General features: G+C 37.9%; 1 protein-coding gene across 6 annotated transcripts; it reads right to left on the reverse strand.

The window, feature by feature from the left end:
* Positions 1 to 818: 818 nt before the first annotated feature.
* Positions 819 to 6607, reverse strand: LOC112169297. 6 transcript variants are annotated; one of them, XM_024306318.2, is made up of 8 exons: positions 6161 to 6607; positions 5993 to 6087; positions 4958 to 5075; positions 3097 to 3381; positions 2707 to 2996; positions 2498 to 2567; positions 2289 to 2387; positions 819 to 2205 (listed from the first exon to the last, which is right to left on the reverse strand). In XM_024306318.2, the coding sequence occupies exons 4-8, from the start codon at positions 3145 to 3147 to the stop codon at positions 2164 to 2166; spliced, it is 552 nt and encodes a 183-aa protein (XP_024162086.1). In that variant the 5' UTR covers positions 3148 to 3381; positions 4958 to 5075; positions 5993 to 6087; positions 6161 to 6607; the 3' UTR covers positions 819 to 2163. The 6 variants fall into 6 exon arrangements, with proteins under 6 accessions (XP_024162086.1, XP_040364598.1, XP_040364596.1 ...); XM_040508664.1 differs by having other exon boundaries at positions 4958 to 5091; XM_040508662.1 differs by having other exon boundaries at positions 3097 to 3375; positions 5993 to 6607.
* Positions 6608 to 11740: the final 5133 nt, after the last annotated feature.

The raw sequence follows: 11740 nt of genomic DNA on the forward strand, positions 1-11740 counted from the left end.
CTAATTCCATTCTATTTGTTTATGTGGTTTTCTAATGTCGGCAAAAATATCAAGGGCTCCTCATTTGCCACATGTAGTTGGCATTAGCAATTTACAAGCAATTTAATAAATAATTTACTTTTAAAATGTCACGGGTATTACAGAGGTCCTCTCTACACACCGGAGCCCTTCCTTCATTTAATCAATGTTATTGTTAACTTGTACAGTACTTTCACACCCTTTGGCTCTACCCATAATTATCTAGTACTAGGTCTTTCACAACGAGATCTATTTATACAATAACGGTATTTAATTATGAAGATTTGCTGAGTAGCTGACCTTGTTAGTCCGTTCTTGCAAGAATAAGGCCTAAAATTTTGACTTTTTAAAATAAGATTTCCCCTGCTTAATGAATACCATTTGCTATCAATGGGGAATAAAATTGAGGTGATTGGATTTGCACCAATGGGAACCATACATTTGATACCCCAATCAAAGGATAGATATTTTTTTAAGATATTGAATATTCAATGGAGTTCGTCCATTCTATTCTATCCTACTCACTGGTACGGATCGGTGATACAGGATCAATTGTTTTCTTTTTTTTGTCCTAGTCCATGGTCTGAACGAGTCACACATACACCCTAGTACATGTTCCTCGTCGCTGAGGACATCCTCCAGGAGCGGGGGATTTCGTGACATTTCTGATTGGCTGTCTTGTGTTTCTAATAAGTTGTTTAATAGTTGGCATGTTGAATCATATATATAATGGGCTGGTTTAGATCGATCTTAACCGGATGCTAAAGAATTAATTCTTTTTTTTTTTTCTATATTTTCAATTTCTATATTAAGAAATTAATAAATAGAGTATTAAATCCGGTAAGAAGATAAAATACCAAATCACGAATTCATGTGAAATCCTTGTTCTTTTTCTTTTTTATTCAGTCGCTACAAGATCAACAATTCCATGAGCTTGGGCTTCTATTGCTGACATAAAAACATCTCTTTCCATGTCTTCAGATACAACCCATAGGGGTTTGCCTGTCCTTTGTGCATAAACCCTTGTGATGGTTTCGCGCAGCTTCAACAGCTCTTCCGCTTCCAGGACAAATTCTCCCGTCTGTGCCTCATAAAAAGAACTAGCAGGTTGATGGATCGTTACCTAATAATATATGATATAACATAAAAAAAATGTTTCTTCTATCTCGCATGATGAAAGTAGTGAGGAGATAAAGAATAATAAAAAAGATATAATTGAACAACCGTACAGGCATCTTTTGCGCATTGCATACGGCTCTATAATGGAATTCACTTTTTTTACCTTACCTTACTTACATCGAAGAAATATAAAATAAATGATAGGGTCTGATAGACTCGGGTTGGTAAATGATCCAATAACCATCCTTCCTTTTGTAGAAGTTCAAAAATACTATAAAAATACTATGATGGTTCCGTTGCTTTATATATTTATTTCGTCTGTTATTTAGCAATCCCAAAGTTTCTTCTTCTTTTTTTCAAATAAAAAAACAAGATTTATTTTCATATTCTTTCATAACCTAAAAATTGTTAAGATTAAGAGTCCCTGCTGTAAAAACAAAAAAGTTTGTGACGCTGAAATAGGCCTCCTAATAGATTGGCTAAAATCGAAAATGTCTTTTTATCTCATACTACTCTTTCGATACGTAATCTAAGGGTTTAAAAAAAAAATTCTCATATCGAATTCGAAGTGCCATGCTATTATTACTTAATATTCATATAGTGCGAAGGCATAGTTTTCTTTTTTTCTCACAAATTAAATAAAAAAACTCATTGGCGCCGAGCGTGAGGGAAAGCTAGACGTTTGGTAATTTCCCCTCCAACAAGAATAGAAGATCCCGTCGAACTGGATCATTAGGTAATCTGGAAATCCAGAAAATGCCATTTCATCAAACTGGCAAATCATTCAGTATATTACACAACCTGCTATGCATCAGTTCAATACAACCCCATCCATGAAACAAAAGACATGATCGATAAAGGCAACGCAACAAACATCACAGTATCGAGCATGTAAAGCAAAAAACTAATACCTATAGCTTCCTAATCTGGGTTATATAGGTGATGCATGTCCAAAAAAGAGTTAGGCACTAGCTTTCTTGAAATTGGGCAACATATTGTGCCCACTCGGCCCGAACCTTATCAATATCATTTTGTGTGTACATGTTGCTTCCCTTTCTGTCCCATGTACTGCAACAATAGAAAATATGAAAGTTAATATTAGTTGGAATGTAAGCCATTTTGAAGAACTGAAATACATTAACATATATTACCTTAGCACTCCACTCTTGGTTCTTGTCCTCCACTATGTACTTCATGTAATGCATAATCCAAAACCCACAGGTTTTATCACCTTGCTGCTCCGGAATGCCCTGCAACATATAAAAATGTCAAGTACCAGCCAAAAAGTTGTGGGATGACCATTAAGCAGTTTCTAAGTTAAATGAAATTGCACATCCAGTTAGCCAAATTCAGAACATACCGCACAATTTTTCCATGTAACTATTTTTCTGCCTTTCTTAGTTTTTTGCGCATTGTATATTTTGATTGAGCTGCAAATTCATGATGACGACAATAAAGTTTCAGAAAATAGAACTTAAAAAATATCAAAGCACTTGACATTTCCAATAAAAATGTTAGTAAAACAACGATTTTAGAACTGTTACGAAACTGAAGGTTAATATTACTTACTTATCCACAATAGTTTTCCATTCACCGGTGATAAGTCGTCTCTTAAATGGATCCATGAAATGCACAACTTCTTCAGCGGGGTTCACAATATATTGGCCCAATGGCCCAACGGGGTTCACAATATAAATGGTGTGGATGGTGACCCTATTCTTCGAGAATATATTGGCCCAGTGGCACAGCTCCTTTAGTGGTAATGGCAGTTGGGGGGGCAGGTTGTCAAGGTCATCATGATCAAAATCTTCATACATTTCCGTCCTTTTCTTTTTCACAATTTTACGGTTTTCTTGCTCCTAGTTTTGTAAACAATAACATGGCATGTTGTGAAGGTCATCATGATCAACTTTAAAACAAAGAGTCTAAATTATGGTAAATAGAAGCAAAAGATATTACCTTGTCAACAACTTCAGGGGGTATAACCAAGCTTCTAGGCAAGCAACACATGTGCCAATCGCATCGGCAACTCTCACAATCTCATCTTTGATAGGAAATGGTAGCAAAGCATTAGCAACAACCGCTTCAGTGACTGAGGCGTACATTTTTTTCTCCCAATGGTACACCATGGATAGTCTGTTGTGTGGCCTCGACATCAACTTCAACAACGGTTCCAAAAGCAACTATGTTGTCCACAGAACCTATTGCGAGTTTAAACTCTGACTTGACATTTCTTGACTGTAACTAATTCACCAAAAACCGGTTTTAATCAATCACATTTCAGGTTGAGACTTCTTTACTGTGTATGAATGACTCAAATCTAAGTGTAACGACATCATCAAGTAAAGTAGGGTATAGTAAGCTGTTTGTTTTTCATAATTCTAGTTATATTTCTGTAATTTCTAAATGATCAGAATGTTGCAAATTGATTCAGCAGTACAGCTATGTAGCAAATATGCACAATAAAGCAATTAAAGTGGAAACCAGCTTCTCACTTCATTTCTGTCAAATTTTCACAAAACTCACAGATCAAGTTTACTGGGGGTGCACACTCCAAGCAAGAAAGTGACACACTACAATTTTCTGTCCAATACGCTAAAGAGCCAACAGATTTCAAACAAAAATAATTATAGCTAGAATCTCCTCGAGACCAAAGATAGGAACATGAACAACACAATTCATGCAAATCCAAGATTATTAGTTTGCTATACAACATATAGCAGAGCCTGATCATAATGGGGCCAGCAAAAGGATTTATACCTAGATTCTAGCTATAATGGCTACAGATAATTGGGGCCAGCAGAAATGTTTATACCTAGATTCTAGCTCACAATAAACACAAACAGGCATACATTAAAATGTTGTTACACAGCAAATTCTATAAACATTTTACAATAGGGAAGAATTTTTTCAGTGGCATGGTCATTCGACTCAAATGGTGATTACAGAACCTGAGGTGTGTAAGAAATACTAAATATAAAAAGATAGAGCTTTTCTGAAAAATAATGCCAAGTAGTTGTGAAAAAGGAATATATTAGGAGACGGACATGAACTACTGAAGGTAAAACTGGGAGAAGATTGTGAAAACTATCCGACTCTGCCTTCCATAGAAACAGCTTAAAGTTCCAGCTGTTAATTGGTAATTCTTGCAGACAGTACTTTAGTATTGATAACTGAGTCAATTATTTATAAAGGGGAACAAGTCAAGAACGAAAAAAATTTCAAGTCAACTTGCTTACTAGATGATGATAACTAGAATTATGATTTTAAGCTTTCTGTGTGTATTGCTTCTCTTAGCTTTGATCAAGGCCTTACACAAACTATGGTGGACTCCATTTGCAACGAAAATGAGACCATTCCATTAAGCATGAAACTAAATGCAGCTAAACAAATCATAATGCCACATTGAAGGAGATATTGATCACTAAGACAAATAACAAAGTCCCAGCCACGCCAAAATTCTTGCATGAATTCAAAGCTTTTGATAATTATTTCAAAGCTTTTGGTATTACTGCACTCCACCTTGCCATTTTGTCTAATACCCTTAATTTTTTTTTTTTTTTTTTTTTTTTTGAGAATAAGCCATAGCAATTTAGGGTGTTCTTCAAGTAGCTCAATGAACTGTTGATACACAAGTTCAATTAAACAAGGATTAGACAAGCAAACACTTCAATTGATCTTAGGAACACTACAACACGGACTCTAGCATGATTTATAGAAGACTTTATCTATACCAGTAAGTAATCTTAATCAAGAACTTTCTTCACTTACTATTCATGATTCACAGAAATCCAATAAAACCATAGGAAATTGAAAATACCTTTTGCAAAGTAACTGAGGTGTCCAGCTCAATAAGCACACCTGGGCCACATATAACACATTCTTTGTCCCTGACAAACTCGGTCACTTTCGTGTGGAGGCCTTCTGCACCATTATACCTACAAAAGATTCGATCTGATCACTTAAGTGCCTTTGTTTGATTAGATTAAAACTACAAAGACAATGCAATTGTTCACTTTATTCTTCACATTGATATTTAACAGTGAGCTGCCAGAGTTGCTACTTTGAACATGCAAGAAAACATTGGTAGTTACACGACCTTAGTATTTGATCATGAAAAAATATGGGGAATATTGAAACCTAGTAACAATGACAAGATGCCTATGAGTCCCATATACTTACCACAGTAGGAGAATAAAAGAATGGGTCTTGATGCCTACAACTATGCAGAAAGTTGGCTTCTACAAATCGTCCATAGAGGTGGCATAAAAGAGGTTGGAATGCAATGGTGAATCAAACATTTTCTCATTAGAATGGAATAACTAACTGCCTATATATGACACATACAGATTACGAAAACTTAGTGGGAATTGATTCCTTAGGGAGCATATCATCACCAAGCTTTCAAACTTGATTAGAAAACCACCGCCAAGCTTTTTTTTTTTTTTTTTTCTTTTCTATGTCGGCACCTCATAAAGCTTCTTTTCTTGTCGGCTACTGTGAATGTTTACAAAGGTGTTGATTTATCTAGATCATGATCAGCCCACCTCTTGGAATTAATATTCAAATTCAAATATATGCAAGGTGAGAATCTATAGCTTCACAATCAATCTATATATTGCCGAACATCATAATACCATCACAGGGAAGATAATTGAAATTTGAAAACAATCATCAATCTGAAAAATAATACAAAGACGCAGCTACCATCAAAAACTCATCCAACCCAGTAAAACCCGAAATCCCGATTCCAAAAAGAAACAAACTTTCCGTGAAAATTTGGCAAACCAATTCAACCCAATAATCATAATCAAAGATGACTCAAAACCCAGAAGAAGTCTGAGCATAATCTTACCTTGAGCAGAAGAATCTGAGGCCGTAGTGAATGAAACAACTAGCAGACAGGGGTGCACGTCCACATTTCCCACCAAGGCACCAAACTTTGCAACCCTGCAAAAACCCCAAAAGGAAGGATGATGTTGATGTTTAAGGAAATACGGAGTGACGATGAAAGAGTACTTACGCGTTGATCAACTTCGATTTCAACTTCAAGCCTTCTGGAAAATCGGCCCCAATTTCTTCTTCTTCTTCAAATTAATCCCCCAAATTTTGGATCTAGTATCTGTCGGATCTTCCTCTAGATCAACTCGTCCTCTACTTCCTTCAATGGGTTCTTCTCAGACGATTGTTAGATGGGCTATCATGGTTTTCTTCAAGTGCACCGCCGCTACTGAAATTAGCGTTTTCTTCAAACGCACCTCGATCTGCTGCTGAATTTGAGATTAGGGTCCAATAATCGGTCGTGGATGCGCTGTGGTCGCTGGCCGCAGTTTCGATAGAGACTTGAGAGATGCCCAGTTTGAGATCAGTTGAGCTGAGAAACTTGAGAGAAAAAGGCAGACTTGAGAGACGTGAATGAGGTCGGGCTTACACAAATGAAAGGCAGAAGGCAATTTTGCCTTAGACAAAAATTAAAAAACAGAAGTTAAATGAGTTGACACCCACATGTAATCAGACAACACAATCACGTTGTCTTATGCTTACCACTCTTTGACTCAACTAGGGTTTTGACCAATTTTTAGAGGGAAATACCTTAATCAATTGGGAGGGAGATTTCTAAAATTTCGGTCCAACTCATTCAGACAACAGAATTTTCTTATCATTGTTGTTTGAATAAGTCATGTTTTTAGGCTTCAGAGGAATGAAATTCTCTACCTTCAGCCAACAACACAAAAATGTTGTTTCAATAAGAGCCTTTAGAGGAATGAAATTATAGGTACATCTCTATTTTCAAGTAACAACATTAAAGTGTTGTCTGAATGTCACCCATTTACTCAAATGAAAAAACTGTGTTTCGATGGGTATTCAAACAACAGAGTTAGGTTTGTCTGTTGTCTGAAAATTTGGGACAACAGAAAATTACCTTTCTGTCATTTGATGTCTGTTGTATGATTGAGTTATTGGCATAGTGCAAATTGCATAGTATCATAAATAGCTACTCCGGGTATTACCCATCCGCCAGGAGAGTTTATAAACAAATACAGATCTTTGGTATCATCCTCTATGCTGAGATATACCATAAGACCAATAAGTTGATTCGAGGTCTCGCTATCAACCCCTTGGCCTAAAAAAAGTAATCTTTCTCGATAAAGTCGGTTGATTGGGATAAAATGGTATCCCTTAGAAACTGTACATGCACCTTTTGATGCATACGGTTCAACAAAAATCATGAAAACAAAGGAATCAATGTGTAGATTCTAGCTTTTTTTTTTCCTAACAGGTTTTTTTAACTTACAAAATGGACTTTCCTTTCATTTTTCAAGAAAGATGAGTTTTGGCCTGTTTTATTTATCTAAAAAAAATTGCTAAACTTATCTGACTAACTTCTCATTGATGTATTGTTTCATCGAGATACAATCTAAATCGCGATGTAATTTTCTTGTTCCTGACTGGGCTTCTTCAATTTTTTTATGTTTATGCTCTACTCCGAGTAAAGATCCACCCGATTTGGATTTGTACATATAGGACAAATGCCCCAATACCACGTCCTTTTGCTATGACTTCCCCTTTTTTTTTTTTTCAATTTATTTCATGTCTTCCAACAAATATTCAACGCATTTATCATATTACTCGATTAATTAACAGTTTGAGATCACTTCTATTTCTAAATATCTAAATAAATAGAAATATGTTAAAGTAAAATGACAATTGGAATTGGTCTACTCATTTCATTCATAACCCCTTTATATAGGGATATGATTACAACGGAAATATCAATTACATTGATGATACTAAATGCTGATTGAGCTGTGATTTGTAATTGCTTGATTCCCTCTTCGTCTGTTTCTTTGACGAAGGCACATAATGTGTGTTTCCTTTAACACTCTCCCTTGTGCCAAGTCAAAGACGAAATGGTGCATGAGTTGTTGCCTCACTAAAAACCTTGCCAAGTAACAATAAAAACCCTGTGGGACAAAAATACACCTTGGTCGAAGGAAAAGAGCACAACGCACCTTCTACATTTGAGTATGACATGTGTGTGTTAGACTCCCCCTGACGTCTACACCTCCCCCTGATACTTACATTAATCAGGGGAGCTTGGAAAGTCTTCGCATTCCTATGCTTTTCACATGTTTCTCAAATATGGCCTTAGGCAATAATTTGGTGAACAAATCTGCCATATTCTCCTCAGGTCTTACTTGATTCACTTGAATCTTGAGGAGAGCCTGTTGTTGCTGATTGTAGAAAAACTTTGGCGATATGTGTTTTGTATTATCACCCTTGATATATCCTAGCTTCATCTGTTCGATGCAAGCTGCATTATCTTCATAAATGCAAGTAGAATCTTTAGTGGTAGAACTCAAACCACTAGTCCCTCGAATATGTGTAATGATAGCTCTTAACCATATACACTCACGAACCGCCTCATGTAGAGCAATGATCTTTGGGTGGTTTGAGGAGGTAGCCTCAAGGGTTTGGTTGGTTGATCTCCAAGACATCACTGTGTTCCCAATGGTAAATACATAACCAGTTTGGAAACGACCTTTATGTGGGTCAGAGAGGTACCCAGTATCAGCAAAACCAACCAAAACGTCATTTGGCGTTTCGGTGTAGGGAGTGGCGCTTTCGCCATCAATATTTCCTTTAGGGATTGCAGTTCCATCTGCGGTCCCTCTTGTCTCTCTGTAAGGAAAGAACAGTCCCAAGTCAATGGTTCCTTTTAGGTATCAGAAAATGTTCTTGATACCATTCTAATGACGCTGCGTTGGCTTTGAGCTAAATATAGATAACAAGTTCACTGAGAGTGCAATGTCTGGTCGAGTACATTAGGCTAGGTACAATAATGCGCCTATTGCACTTAGATAGGGAATTTCAACTCCCAACACCTCTTCGTCATCTTCCTTTGGACGAAATGGATCTTTCCTTGCATCCAAGCTTCAACCGATCATAGGAGTGCTAGCAGGATGCGCTTTGTCCATGTTATATCGCCTGACTTTTGGACATACGCAGACTGGTGGATTAGTATTCCACAAACTCGGTGTTCTACTTCAAGGCCTCGATAGAATCGAGTTTTCCCAAGATCCTTCATCTCAAATTTGGATTTCAAGTAGCTCGCGGTTTCTCTTATTTCATCAAGAGTACCTATTATGTTCATATCATCGACATATACACCTACAATTGCAAATCCGGAACTTGTTTTCTTTATGAATACGCAGGGGCATACTTCATCGTTCTTATATCCCTTCCCAATCAAGTAGTCACTTAGACGGGTATACCACATCCGTCCGGATTGTTTCAATCCGTAAAGTGAGCGTTTCAACTTAATTGCAAACGCACTCTATGGTTTAGAGTCACTTGACTTGGGTAATGTAAGGCCATTAGGCACTTTTCATATATATCTCTGAATCTAGATCCTCATAGAGATATGCAGTAACCACATCCATGAGCTGCATTTCCAGTCCTTTGGAAATTACTAAGCTAACTAAGTAGCGGAACGTTATAACGTCCATTAAGGGAGAGTATGTCTCCTCGTAATCAATTCCAGGGCATTGTGAGAAACCTTGCGCCACAAGGCGAGCCTTGTACCTCAGGACTTCATTCTTCTCATTACGCTTTCTGACAAAGGTCCATTTATGTCCTACAGGCTTTACACTTGGTGGGGTTAGCACTACCGGACCAAATACCTGTCTCTTTGTCAGAGAATCTAATTCTGCCTGGATTGCTTCTTTCCATTTAGACCAATTTGCAATAGAGCGTGGTTCGATATCATCGTGCTCTATGATTCCTTGAGCAACAGTATATATCATCAATGTGTATGGAAGATCTTTCTATCAACTCATACCCACTTTCATAATCCTCTGAGATTTCTTTGTTCTCTGGAATCATTTTTAACATCGGAGCGTCCTCCAGTATTGATTCATGGACATAACTATAATCAGAGACAATCTCATGAGAGGGATTCTATACATTGATGATTGGTTTGTGCCTTACTCACCCTTTTCTTCCTTGGGTGAGTGTCAATCGAACCAAGTGACCTCCCCCTCTTCCTTGGGGAGCCACGGCCTCAACCACACCTCCACTAAGTGCGGTTGCAGTGCCTCTATCTGTGGCATCGTGCCCCTTGTTGGGGACTTCTAACCTTGCAGGCACATTTGCAGCTGGTATATGTGATCTCGTCACTTTTACGATATCAGTAAACGCATCAGGCATCGAATCTGCTACGTTCTGAAGATCGATTATTCTTTTCACTTCATTTTCACTTTGTGAAGTGCGGGGATCAAAATGAGACAGAGTGGGGACAAACCACGACAATTCCTATCGTTTCCTTGGAAAATCCTTTTTCCTATCTCCCCCTAACGACTGGAAGACTGTCTCATCAAAGTGACAGTCCGCAAATTTAGCGGTAAAGAGATCGCCTGTCAAGGTTTCCAAATAGCGGATAATTGTTGGGGATTCGTATCCAACATAAATACTTAAGTCTCTGAGGACCCATTTTGGTGCGCTGTGGGGGCGCAATAGGCACATATACTGCTCAACCAAATATGCGTAAGTGTGAAGTGTCAGGCTCATATCCAGTTACCAACTGGTACGCAGAAAATGGTTGGCTAGCTGTGGGTCTGAAACGAATAAGTAAAGCTGCGTGCAATATTGCATAACCCCATGTAGATATAGGCAGGTTGGTGCGCATAATCAATGCCCTAGCCATCATCTGTATCCTTTTGATGGTGGCTTCTGCGAGACCATTTTGTGTATGCACATGGGGTACAGGATGCTCTACATCAATCCAAATAGACATGCAATAATCATCAAATGCTTTTGATGTAAACTCTCCAGAGTTATCAAGCCTTATAGACTTGATAGGGTGGTCAGGGTGGTGAGCCCTTAAACGTATAATCTGTGCTAGGAGTATTGCAGCATTTCTTGTGGACAATAAAATGACATGTGACCAGATTGTCGAAGCATCCACCAGAACCATAAAGTACTTGAATGGTCCGCATTCTAGATGGATAGGTCCACAGACATTTCTTTGTATCCTTTGTAAGAATGGAATGTTTTGTTTTGTATCTTTAGCATAGGAAGGTCTCGATCCTATTTTTGCTAAAGAGCAGGCTTTGCAAAACTAGTGTTGTGCCTTTGAAATAGTCACTGAGGCATAATGGGAGGGAGGTAGTGCTTCTGGTACTTCAGAAGGCAATGACTGCATTTGAGCAATACTAGAACCGACACCTTGCAGTGTGGCGGATTTTTCTCCCATTTTTCACTCGAAAGAAGGGATGTCCGTGTGATTTCTTTAAAAATAAGGATCATCATGTCACGACCTCGATGCCATAGGCGGTCATGCAAAAACCTGTATGAGTCAGTGTCCCACATTTCATTGTTGGTGACAGTATATGATTCAATGATCCGAATCGTAGTGAGGTACAGTCCACTAGATTGACTCATAAGTTTCTCTAAGATGCGTTTCCTTCCACAGTCATTAGATGTAATATCAAGGTATTCAGTTCCATTCTCACGGTGTATTTTTACATGATAACCGTTGGCACAAATTGCTTTGAAGCATTAACAAGGTTCGATTAGCTCTTGGTGCATATAGAGCGTCTGT

The sequence above is a fragment of the Rosa chinensis genome, chromosome 6 (assembly GCF_002994745.2).
Source record: "Rosa chinensis cultivar Old Blush chromosome 6, RchiOBHm-V2, whole genome shotgun sequence".
NCBI classification, from domain to species: domain Eukaryota; kingdom Viridiplantae; phylum Streptophyta; class Magnoliopsida; order Rosales; family Rosaceae; genus Rosa; species Rosa chinensis.